An 11,408-nucleotide genomic window follows, 5' to 3' on the forward strand; every position below is an offset into this window, starting at 1 on the left:
GCATCTGATGCAATTTAATACACTTGTTTGGGAGTGAAGGGGGCCTCCCAGTGTGATGGCAGAGGAACACAGAGGTCTTGGGGTGGCTTAGGTTTTAGCTGTCCACACTTCTGTTGACCATAAGGCTGGCAACTTTATACTCCTGCAGTCTTTTTGCCTTCTCCCTTGTTTTGATTCACTCTAATCCTATGTGAACTTACTAACTAATTGAAAATCATTCAGATTTAAGATGCATCTAATCAGACAAACCATCACTTTGACCTTTGTGTTATTTGAGCATATTTGTGATTCTTCCAAAGCTATCAGTCAGTTAAAATGATCTTACAAAACACTGTAACTGTGACAAGGCTAAAACTGACAAGGTTGACCTAGGCTACTACTATGTAATATTTCTTTACATCATATATACTGCTGATGCCTTACATTCTGATATTTACAATACAGGAATTAGTTATAAATACTTGAGAAAAATAAAGAGCACATTTATAATTCTCCTTGGTAAAGGGGGTGAAACTTTCTGATAGGAACTGCACTGTCATGCAGGAATCTCTAGTAGTCTTCCACATTTCATTTGAAGAATTTTAATTCCTAAATCATTGCCTTTTGGCATGAGCAGTGATGGGATCAAATGGACTCATCTCATAACTCCAGCTGGTCACAGCAGGCCCAGGGACTCCCTTAAATGTACCACTTAGCAATAGGCCAGAGCTTGCCAGTTCTCTGCGAGTATAGGCAATTCCCTCTTTTCTAAAGGATCCCTTACTGATTGGGGGTTTTCTGTTAGCCCTGGCTGAATACTGGGTGCAAACTAGTCACCTACTTCCTGTAGCTGAATTCTTCTTGCTATTGTCTATCTTATCAGCAGCTAAGGACTGTCTGTGCTGATTGAATAATTTGTTCCTATATCCTTTGGTCTAGACCCATCAATCTGGTTTTCTCTACCCAACTCCTCTCACATGAGTCTCAGCTCCTGCATACCCATCCTGTCTGTTCCATCACTGAGGAAGCTGATGAACCTCTTCTCTAATCACACCTCCTCATTCTCTGGGTGTTCCCAACAATCTATCATCCTTCATCTTATTTTCACAGGTTTTTCATGACTGAGGAATCAGTTTGGGCCAGTTAGTACTGGGATGTCTGGTCTTGGGCATTGACCTTTGACACAGAAATGTGTCCTGACCCGGCTTCCTCATTCTCAAAGTGATACGTCTTAAGGCCTGGTTCCCATAGCAACCTTATCAATCCCAATCCCCTTCATCAATTAGAGCTTCCCAAACCTTCCTGCTGAGCAAGGGGTGGGGGCTTAGATTTTAACCCTATTTAAGGATACCCCAACAACTTATAAAAACAAAATGATTTCCAATAACAACTAAGACCTACTACTTGCTCATTTATGTTCTGTGGGAGAAAAATTTGTCTCTTTCTCAGTCACTGAACTCAGTTCCTCGACTCCATTCAGGTGACAGGAATCTAAGTCACTGAGCCTTTCACTGTTATCAATGAAACTCTAGGTGCCCATTGGCCAGGCTTGCCCTGATTGGAACCAATCATCTGGCCTTAATCACTGACAGGAGAATCCTGTTGATTGACCATTGCTGGGAATGGAATCTTCCCACCCAAACCACAAAGGGGCAGCAGAGTATGGTGCGGATGAGATTACCTCCCATTTCTAAGGACACTATTTTTGAAGTATTCTAAGAAAGACCTGAGCTAAGATTCAACTCATATCCTAATCAAAAATAAGTAATTGTAGATCTTAAACAGAGTCTCCATTGCTAACCCCAGTCCTGTGATTGTTCAATAAAATTAAAGCCTTGCTTTTATAGGACGCCACACACTTTTCAGAATACTGTCACCCAGTCACCCACCCTCATGCCAGCTCAAGCAGCCATCATTACCCCCTTGCACAGGCAAGGTGAACTGTGTCCAGGAGGGCAATGGAAGAGCTACAGCAAATTCCAGGCTCTTCTCCCCAGGCAGCATCTTTTCAGTGCCCTCATCACTGTCAAAGTTCCCTGAAGACATGGCACTTTTGGAAGAACTAGCAAATAAAAGTATTGTGTGGTTGGAAGAACAACAGGACATATCAGGATCAATCTCTCCCGTGTGTCAACCATTCTAAATAAATCAATGCATTAGAAATCCAATGCATTAAGTATCCCTTCAATCCTTTTACAGAGGCACACTTGTAAGGATATCCAACTCTTTTGAAATCTCTGCACTTTGATCTGCAAATCCTTACTCAGCCCAACAATGGAATCATTGAACTCATCACTTCATATTTTTATCTCTTAGTCTAACAGTACATCAATTCTAATTATTACACATTCCAAAGTTAATAAATTATAAGTAACCTACATCATAAGAAAACAAAGAAAATTGCTTATATATTTGAGGTCATCTTACAGTAGAATACTGAAGACAATGAAGCCATAAATCATAAGCTTTGTTTTGGGTTATCATTTGAAAATATAAAACTAACGAGAGATTCTTAGCTAAGATGAGAACACGATTTTTCAACTTTTTTTTTTTAAAAATGCTCCACAGCACTGAGATACTGTTTTTCTGCTCAGTGATTTTTTTCTTAATTGCTCTGAAATGCCCTCAGATTTTTAGACATTGAAATATTATTGATTTTTCTTCTTTCCTCTAACATGCACCTGAACAATAGTCATTTGAAATCTCAGGCAATCTCTCAGTAATGTCAGAGTCAGAGGGACAAAGGCTGCATTATTTGCAGCAAAAATCCAAACTGTTCCATAGCTGTTGAACTTGTGGGATACCTGGCTGTTCACCTTCTACCTCCCCACTGCCTCCTGACATGAGTGGGAGTTGCCATGTGGACTTAAGTTGAGGAGGTCAGTCCAGTCCAACTCCCAGGTTCATCTACTACATTCATTCATGAATGTCTCCCATGGAGTCTGTACAATAAACAGATGAAAACTCATTTATAGACTAAAGTACTTATGTTACAAATGTATCTTTGACTATACTATGAAGAAATGTATTTGCAGAATAATTATCACTTATGCGGTTGTGTGTTTGTATTGAGGATCTAATACCTAGTAGGCTAACAAGGCCTCACACATGTTAAGACATTTCCCTGCATAGGAAGTAGTACTATAGCCATGGTTTTACTCACAGTTAGTCTCCTGCAAAGGTAATTCTTAAAATATTTGCATGACATTTAGCTCTGATTCTGCAGCCAGCAGAGCCAGTCATACCTGGAGTATCTGTGAAATAATGAGTTAGTTTCCTACTGTGAGGCCGCCTTTATAATTCCAATTTCAGCTGGAAAGTCTTTGAAGAGATGATTGAACCATATCGTCTCCATGAAAGCTGCAAAGATTTAACAACTGCTGAGAAATTAAAGAGAGAAAATCCGTGGAAAATTACAGATGCAGAACTGGAAACAGTCAAAGAAAAGGTAAAGACTTGTCTTCCTTAATTTTCACTTTGCAGTCTAACTAGCAGAAAAAGAAAACAGCGGTTGTTTTAAAGATCAAGAAAAAAAGCATCTATTGTAGAATTTAATTATTCAAGATCAAGAGTTCCTGCATTTTTCAAGTGCTTTTCAATCATATTACTGGATATGAGGATTTTAAAACTTTTTATATTTTCACATAAAACCAATTCCTTTTTAAAAATTAAAAGAACAGGTTATTTATACTTATTATGAAATCTCCTTTCAAATAGGAGACAGATCTGTCTACAACAATTTAAATCAAGTCAATTTGTGTGCAAAGTAAATAAAGTTAAACTGACTCACAATTTGACACAACAAAGAACTTTAACCTAATGAAAATGGTTAAGAAAACTAACAAAAGGATCTGAAAAAATACGTAATTGAAACAATGAGTAAGAAAGTTGGATGGGGCACGCGTAATAGGATGGATGTAGTATTGTTATAGGGCAACCCCTATATAAAATAAAACAGGTTACCTGGCTGTGGGTCCTCACCCGCGCGCTTAAAAGGGACTTATTAATACTCCACTACAGGCACACACGAAAGGTTAATGAAAGGTTTATTTACAAGGGAAAAGGAAATAAGGAAAATGTACAACTCAGGGAGAAAATAGGGAAATAAAGTCTTTAATGCGTCCTACCCGATCAGCCCACCTGGAAACCCAAAGGCACTCTCAGAGCTTCGAGCTGGCAGGGAGCCAAACTCGGGGAACCCCTCCAAAGCCCACGTGTCTGGCTTTATACCACACCTGGCTGCTTAACCCCACCCTCAGGTCCCAGCCACCTTCCTTTGGTGGTGATGGGATTTGGAGTTCCCAGTGTCTTTGGCTTTGGCCTGGGGTGGGGGGTGGAGTCTACAAAACCTGTATGGAATTAGCTCTAGGACATCCTTTTCCCCCTAACAGTATGGTCAGATTTTCCAAAGAAGCCAGAAAGATGCGAGCTACCCACATCCAGCTAACTGAAGGAAGCTGTGATGATGGGATAATAAAAAGGGAAGGGACATGAGAACTAGACAGAAGACCAGGTATCTGAATCCAATCAGACATGTAAGCAAAAGGGCCACAAGAACCTCTAAACTACAGAATTTATGTAAATAACATTCGGAGCAGAGTTTGGAACAAATTAGATCAAGAGATACTATAATACTTTTAACTTTAGCAGAAAAGGATACTGAGCTAAGAATAATAAACTCTGTGGGTAATAAACTAGTTCTAATAAAAACTGATCATTGAGCAAATCACACATCTGAGCCTTGGATTCCAAACCAGTGAAATACAGTAATAAATATTACGCTCACCACTGCAAAACCACAGTAACATACAATCGCTACTGTTCTTTTCCAAGTGAGTCTTTGGTGACTATTTATTTGAAATCAGTCCCCTGTGCTGATGAAATATTCAGAGAGCTTAAGAAAAGGTAGACTAAAATGTAATCTATTTTTAAGATATCAAATTGGTATCAAGATGAGATTACTTTTCTTGCCTGGAACCCACCATTCTGCCTTCCTTTCACCACTATGCATGTTGTTTGATTGCTTATTCTTTCCCCTTAGGATTTAATAAGCCACTATCACACAATGATACCCAGGTCCTGCTCTTTGCATTTCTCAAATTTCTCATGAGATTTCGAAACACTTAGTTTTCAAACCGGAAAGCATACTTTGAAAAAAAATGAATTTTTTCTTGTTGTCCATAATTTGAAGTAAGAAAATAAGTTCTCATTTGTAATTGTGGGAGACCTGCCCCAACAAAATCTGAATGTCATCCACAGAGTTACCGCCAAGTTCGCCTGAATGAGCTGTTACAGGAAAACTCAAGAGCTGCTAATCTCATTGTCCTGTAAGTATCACTGCAGATACTTAAGACCATAACAGAGAAATATTAGGTAAATGGGTTATTCAATTTAAAAAGTTATTACTATTCAGGTGAAAAGTTAAAGAAAAAACAAAGGAACATGTGGGATTTTACACAGTGAAGGAAAATAAATGCCAATCTCTGGGGTCCATGGGCTTTAGAAGGTCGCCCTTGGACTTGCTGCCAGGCATGTGGCCACCCACAGGGCCAGGGACACACACCTCCTAAACCTTGGCTTCTCCTCCACACCACACCCCACAAACCTGACCCTGGAATTTGCTGCCTACAGAGTCCCAAGTCAGTCACTGAGGTCCCAGGGCCCCTTACTTGGATCAGGGCTCCTGTGGAGCCCACAAGGTGTCCATGTCCAACTCACCATGTGGGAAGAGATTAGGGAGAAAGGCCATAGGCTTTTTCATTGCTGCTCTTTGTCCTCTACCCCACAATGTTAGGGAGGTGTGTTTTACCTGAGGATTAATAGCTAAACATGAAAAGCAACTATTTCACATTTCTACCTCATGAACTGACTCCTATGTACAAAGATAAATATGTTCTCTAGCAAGGTGATTACCAGACTGTGTGGGAGGCTTAGATGATCTCCTGAATTGGGTGGGAGGGTTCAAATAGCTGGTCTCTGAGGTTTCTCCCAACTATAAGAGCTTTAAATGATTGGGGAAAATCATTTCCTCCAAAAAATAGGGAAAGGGGTATTGATTGATCAAATTTTCCACTTATATTTAAGAGAGGTGAAAATTTATAGTAGTACTTTGTCTCTCTTCTATAATTCATAAGCCTACTTTTCTGGTTTATAGATATTTGTTATCAGAGAAATATATTCGTTCAATACCTATATTCATAATTGCAGTGCTGTCACTGTGCAGGGAGGGGTATAAAAGTTTCAGACCACTGGTTAATAAATAGCTCAGAGAGCTAGTGATGGTGCTGCCTGTACTAAGTATCACTTTTGTTCTTTATTTTTCTTCTGTGCTGTCAGGAGCCTTCCAGTGGCAAGAAAAGGATCTATCTCAGACTGGCTGTACATGGCCTGGTTGGAAATCCTCACCAAGAACCTCCCTCCCGTCTTACTAGTTAGAGGAAATCACAAAAATGTCCTGACATTTTACTCTTAAAACATGAAACATTAATTAATTAAGAGACATTTTAACTTAGTGCATGAATAATCAAGAAACATGATCAAATATTTTGTGTTATAAATCTGATCTGTGGATATGCCAATCTCTGAAGATTATCATACTGGATTCCATATAAATTTTATTTTTTATTAGTTAATGGGAGCTATTTTTTTTCCTATCAACTCAAGGGGGTGTCAAAACCAATGCTACCCCTGGAAAGACATCTTTGTCACTACTGTTGATATACAAGAAAATTAAGCAAATCCATGCTGGCTTATGCTCAAGAAAACCACCAACTTGATTGTACGCTTCTCCGGGCAAAGTTAATCTTTTGTTCGCTTCTCGGTGCTGATCTGGGCCTCCACCCATAGCAGGCCCTTATTTAACTGCTCAGTTGCAGTTGGGATCATAACTGCGGGTGGGTATCACAGGAAAAGACCAAGTGGGTAGGCACCATGATCATGCCTGGAAACTTTAAGAAGTCCTTGACTTCTTAAATGCAAATGTTGAAAGCAGTTCCCTAAATAAGTAATTTAATGTAACACAGATTATATACTTAGAGCAAACTGCATGATCCTTGATAACTCACTGCTTCAATTTAGGCTGACAGAAGAGTGTATTAGCTGGATCAGAAGGCAACATATGTTCCTAATCAATGAAATGGATTCGCTTCTTTATATATAAACTTTAATTGTTCTTTCTATTAACTATTTTGAAGTTTCCATCATGGTATTACTTTGCCTATTTTTCTGATTAAGTCTTAGTACAGATGAAATCTTCATAGAGGTTTGATTGAAAATAAATATCACAAATTTCCAAACTGTTAAAAGGATATATATCCTGAATTATATAATTACTTTACATAGTGATTTATGGATTTAAAAGAGGAATTAAAATAAGTGGAGAAACTTATAATATAGAAGTATTGATTTTTTTCTTTTTTGTGAGTGTTCCTATAATACTCTATCATGTTTGAAAAAAACAAAAATAATTTTTTTTCTGATGGATGGCTTGATTATTTTCGTGACATATTTTAATTGTTTATTCTAAATGATAAAATATAAGGCAAACAATGAATCTCAAATAAAAGCACTGAAATTCATTTGCTTTGGACTAAGTCATGTTTTCGCTTTTGAGCACCTAAGATGGCAGTGCAAATGGTCTATCAGACATGAGGCATGAGGTGAATATTTTGATCAGTTGTTTCATCTGTGGGTGGTTTAAAGCTGGGATTCAAGATTAAGGTCTCCACATCTAGAACCTGGGCTCAGAAGGATGACTAGGGGGGAGACAGGAAACACTCAGCAAAGCTGCAGGAGCAGGCTGCGCCTATTCCAAATCCAGGACTGTCTGAAGTGCCACCTGGATTGATATTCTCTCTCTCTCTCTCTCTCTCTCTTTCTCTCTCTCTCTCTCTTTCTTTCTCTCTCTCTCTCTCTCTCTCTCTCTCTCTCTCTCACACACACACACACACACACACACGCACACACACATTGGGTTACCTAGAAGTCAGACTCAGAGAGTTTTGTGTGCATTAATGTTTATTACTGTGTGCCCTTGGGGTCAATACCTGTGGAAGGGAGTGGAAGCAGCAGGAAGGGAGGAGGAAAAGGTGAGCTGATGCCTAAGGACTGCCTCAGCCTGTTAGTGCTGACTGAGAGTACCCAGGGGCACCAAACTTACGGGATGCATGCTCTAAAATGGGGTCCTGCCATCTGCCTCATAAAGACAAAAGAAGCAGACTCTTAGTGTGAAAGATATTTAACTGGATTAGTGTGTATAGAGAGGGAAGAGAAGAGAGAATATTTCTAATAATAGTTTCCCAATAAAACCCCCAAATTATCCATCCCCTTGTGGGAAAATGCCCAGTCACCCAGGATTGGCCACTGAGGCCACGAAAGCTTGCCACAGTCTCAGGCACCTTCTGGTGGTGAACAGCAAGAAAAGGATAAGGCAGATCTGGCACAAAAGGAACAAAATATAAGTACAAATCAAGATAAAGACTGCCATTGTCCCTACCAAGAAGAGCCTTCCCACATGCCTCTCATCCACATGTCTCTTTCAAATATCTCTACATGTCTCTCCTTCATGCATCTCTTCTACATCCTCCCAAGTCCCTGGGCACAAGTTAAAGCCAGAAAAGTAAGAGATGACCCGTCCACCTGCCTTCTGTGTTATACAGCATCACCTGGCTGCTCAGCTCTGACTCTAGTTCCCAGCAGCCAGTCCACTGTGGCTGCATGTAAGAGGGGGCAGGGAAAATGGCACCTCCCCTAACAAGCCAACGCCAGAGGGAGCTCTGGAGGCAGAAAACTCCTTCAGAGCTTTCCAAGCAGGGTTTCAAGAGCCACGCCTTTATACTCCTGATTCATCAGTAACTGGATGGGGATAACTCAGTAATTCCCCAAAAATAGAAATTGTACATGTCACATTTATATCACAATACCATAAATTAATATCATTTACAAATACATAATAACATCAAAATCCTTACTCATTTTTAAAAGAAAATTCTGAACAACTCAGGTAAAATGTTTCAGTTACAGACTAGCAAAAGTGACACTAAGAATTCCATATAAGGGCCTCTCTGGTGGCACAGGGGTTAAGACACAACCGATGAAGCTACTGGCAGCCACGGCAGTGCAAGTTCGATCCCTGGCCAGGGAGATTCCCACATGGTGCGGCAGACCTCTCCTGACTCACCTGCGCTCCCCTCAGCAGTATATTTCAGTCAGTCTGCCTTTTCTGTTCCCCACTCTGTCTCTGATGAATCCTCTCACCACCACCCCACACCTCTGGCCTGTACCCCAGATCTTGTATGCATAAATAAATAAATCTTAAAAAAAAAGAATTTCATATAAAAAACATTTTATGTTGATAAAGCAGCACTTAGAGGTAGATTTATACCTATAAATGGATTTAATAACAAATTTAAAAAAAAGTTAACATTCAACTCAAGAAGTTAGGAACACTGCAAAGCAGCTACAAGAAAGTGCGAGGAAGAAATTAAGGAAGAAAAGCAGGGACAGAAAATTAACAACTGAATTTTTACAAGTAGAGAGAGAGGAGCAGATCTCACTGCCCTGCCCCCACTTGGTAATGAAGGAACTTAGCCTCCCAAAGAATCCATTTTCTCATGCACCACTTGATGATTATTAACTGAACCTACTTTTGAGGGTTGTTACAAGGAAATGAGATGATATGTGTTAATAGTTGAGCACAGAACCTGGCTGACTACTTTATGGTAAATATTTAAGTGTGAAGTCATTATTTCAGAAAAGATGAAACAGTACAACTGATAAATCCAAGTGCTATTTGTTGCTATTTCTTTAAAAAAAAAAAAAAGGAAAGAAAAGAAAGAAATGTCAAAAGAGACAGACTATAGGGGCCTCCTTAGTGGCCCAAGGAGTAGCACTACAAAGCTATCTTCAGCCACTGGAGCACAAGTTCAATCCCTGGCCAGGGAGTTGACCCACACAGTGCAGCAGACCTCTCCTGTCTCACCTGCTGCTCCCCTCAGCAGTGTATTTCAGTCATTCTGCCTGTTCTGTTCCCCACTGTCTCTGGTGAATATTCTCATCCACCGTACCTCTGGCCTGTACCCCAGTTCTTGTATGCATAAATAAATAAATCTTAAAAAAAGAGAGAGAGACAGACAGACTATAAATATACAAAAAAAAAATGAGCAAGGGACATTGGGTAAAACATTGGCAAAGACTGTCCTTTAAAACAGTAGGCTGGTGCATGTTTATACTCCAGTAAGATATAACAATTTCCAGTAAAACATAAAATTACTGAAACTGACACAAAAAATGAAAGAAAATGCCTGATAAAATTGATTACTTCAGGATAAAACACAAAGGTTTTCAAAGAATGTCTCCAGAAAGGTATTAGACTCAGAGGATGTTTTCTGGGTGACTTCTTTAAAACTTTCAAAGAAAAAAAAATTACTATTTTTTAAGGTACTGCTAACTAGAGCAAGATAAGATACTTCCTCCGTTATTTTGCAAAACTAGAAAAACTTTTATACCAAATCATGACAGACCACAAAAACAAAAATTCAAATCACGTTCTCAGATGAATAAACATGGAAAAATACAAGATAAAATACTAGCAATTCAATTTTATAAATATACTCAAATCTACCTTAATCAGAAATATAGATAATCTAGGAATACAGATTTGTCTTACTGATGGGAAATCCGTTAATATAATTTATTACATTTAGTGACCATTAATTGCTACTTATTAATAATTACTTGAATATGTATTTGTAACTGTATAAATATCTCTAGAACAATACAAAGGAAACCAGCAGAGTTGACTCAAGAGATGAAAACAAGAAGGACAGTTATGAGAAAAATATTTAATGTTTACTGAATACCTATAAGATTTATTCAAAAATATTTTTTATTAAAGTAACATCATTATACAATACTGTATAGGTTGGTTTCAGGTATATAGTTTCTAAACTCAGCAACTATATATCACACCACAAATACCACCAAGTGTTCAGTCACCATCCACCACCAACCAATTAATCCCCCAACCTGTTCCAGCCCCCTCCCACTTACCCCCTATTGTAGTGCCAGAGTCCAAAGGTTTAATTTTGCTTTGTTAGTTTGCTTTGTTTATTTATATATCACAAATGAGTAAAATCATACAGTAGCTGTCTTTCCCCTCTGATTTATTTCACTTAGCATAATTCCCTGACGGTCCATCCATTTTTGTCACAAATGGCAAGATTTCATTTTTGTGGTTGAATAATATTCCAGTTTGTGTGTGTATACGTGTGTGTGTGTGTGTGTGTGTGTATGAGTGTATAACATGACTTCTTTATTCAATCATCCATGTTTTTGGATTCCTTCCATACCTTGGCTATTATAAATAGCACTACAATAAACAGAAGGGTGCACATATCTTTTCAAAATAGTGTTTTCATATTCTTCAGGTA

The 11,408-nt window shown here is 38.8% G+C and overlaps 1 protein-coding gene across 3 annotated transcripts in view; it reads left to right on the forward strand.

Moving 5' to 3' along the window:
* Nucleotides 1-7,536, forward strand: part of SLC12A1 (solute carrier family 12 member 1) — an 82,764-nt gene extending 75,228 nt beyond the window's left edge. For all 3 annotated transcript variants that reach the window (XM_037502427.2, XM_037502425.2, XM_037502426.2), the window contains exons 25-27: nt 3,292-3,427; nt 5,239-5,306; nt 6,316-7,536. In XM_037502427.2, coding sequence (XP_037358324.1) covers nt 3,292-3,427; nt 5,239-5,306; nt 6,316-6,451 — 340 coding nt within the window. In that variant the 3' untranslated portion in view covers nt 6,452-7,536. The remainder of the gene's footprint in view (nt 1-3,291; nt 3,428-5,238; nt 5,307-6,315) is intronic.
* Nucleotides 7,537-11,408: the final 3,872 nt, after the last annotated feature.

Source organism: Talpa occidentalis, unplaced genomic scaffold (assembly GCF_014898055.3).
Source record: "Talpa occidentalis isolate TD23 unplaced genomic scaffold, MPIMG_talOcc4v2.1 talOcc4.11, whole genome shotgun sequence".
Lineage (NCBI taxonomy): Eukaryota > Metazoa > Chordata > Mammalia > Eulipotyphla > Talpidae > Talpa > Talpa occidentalis.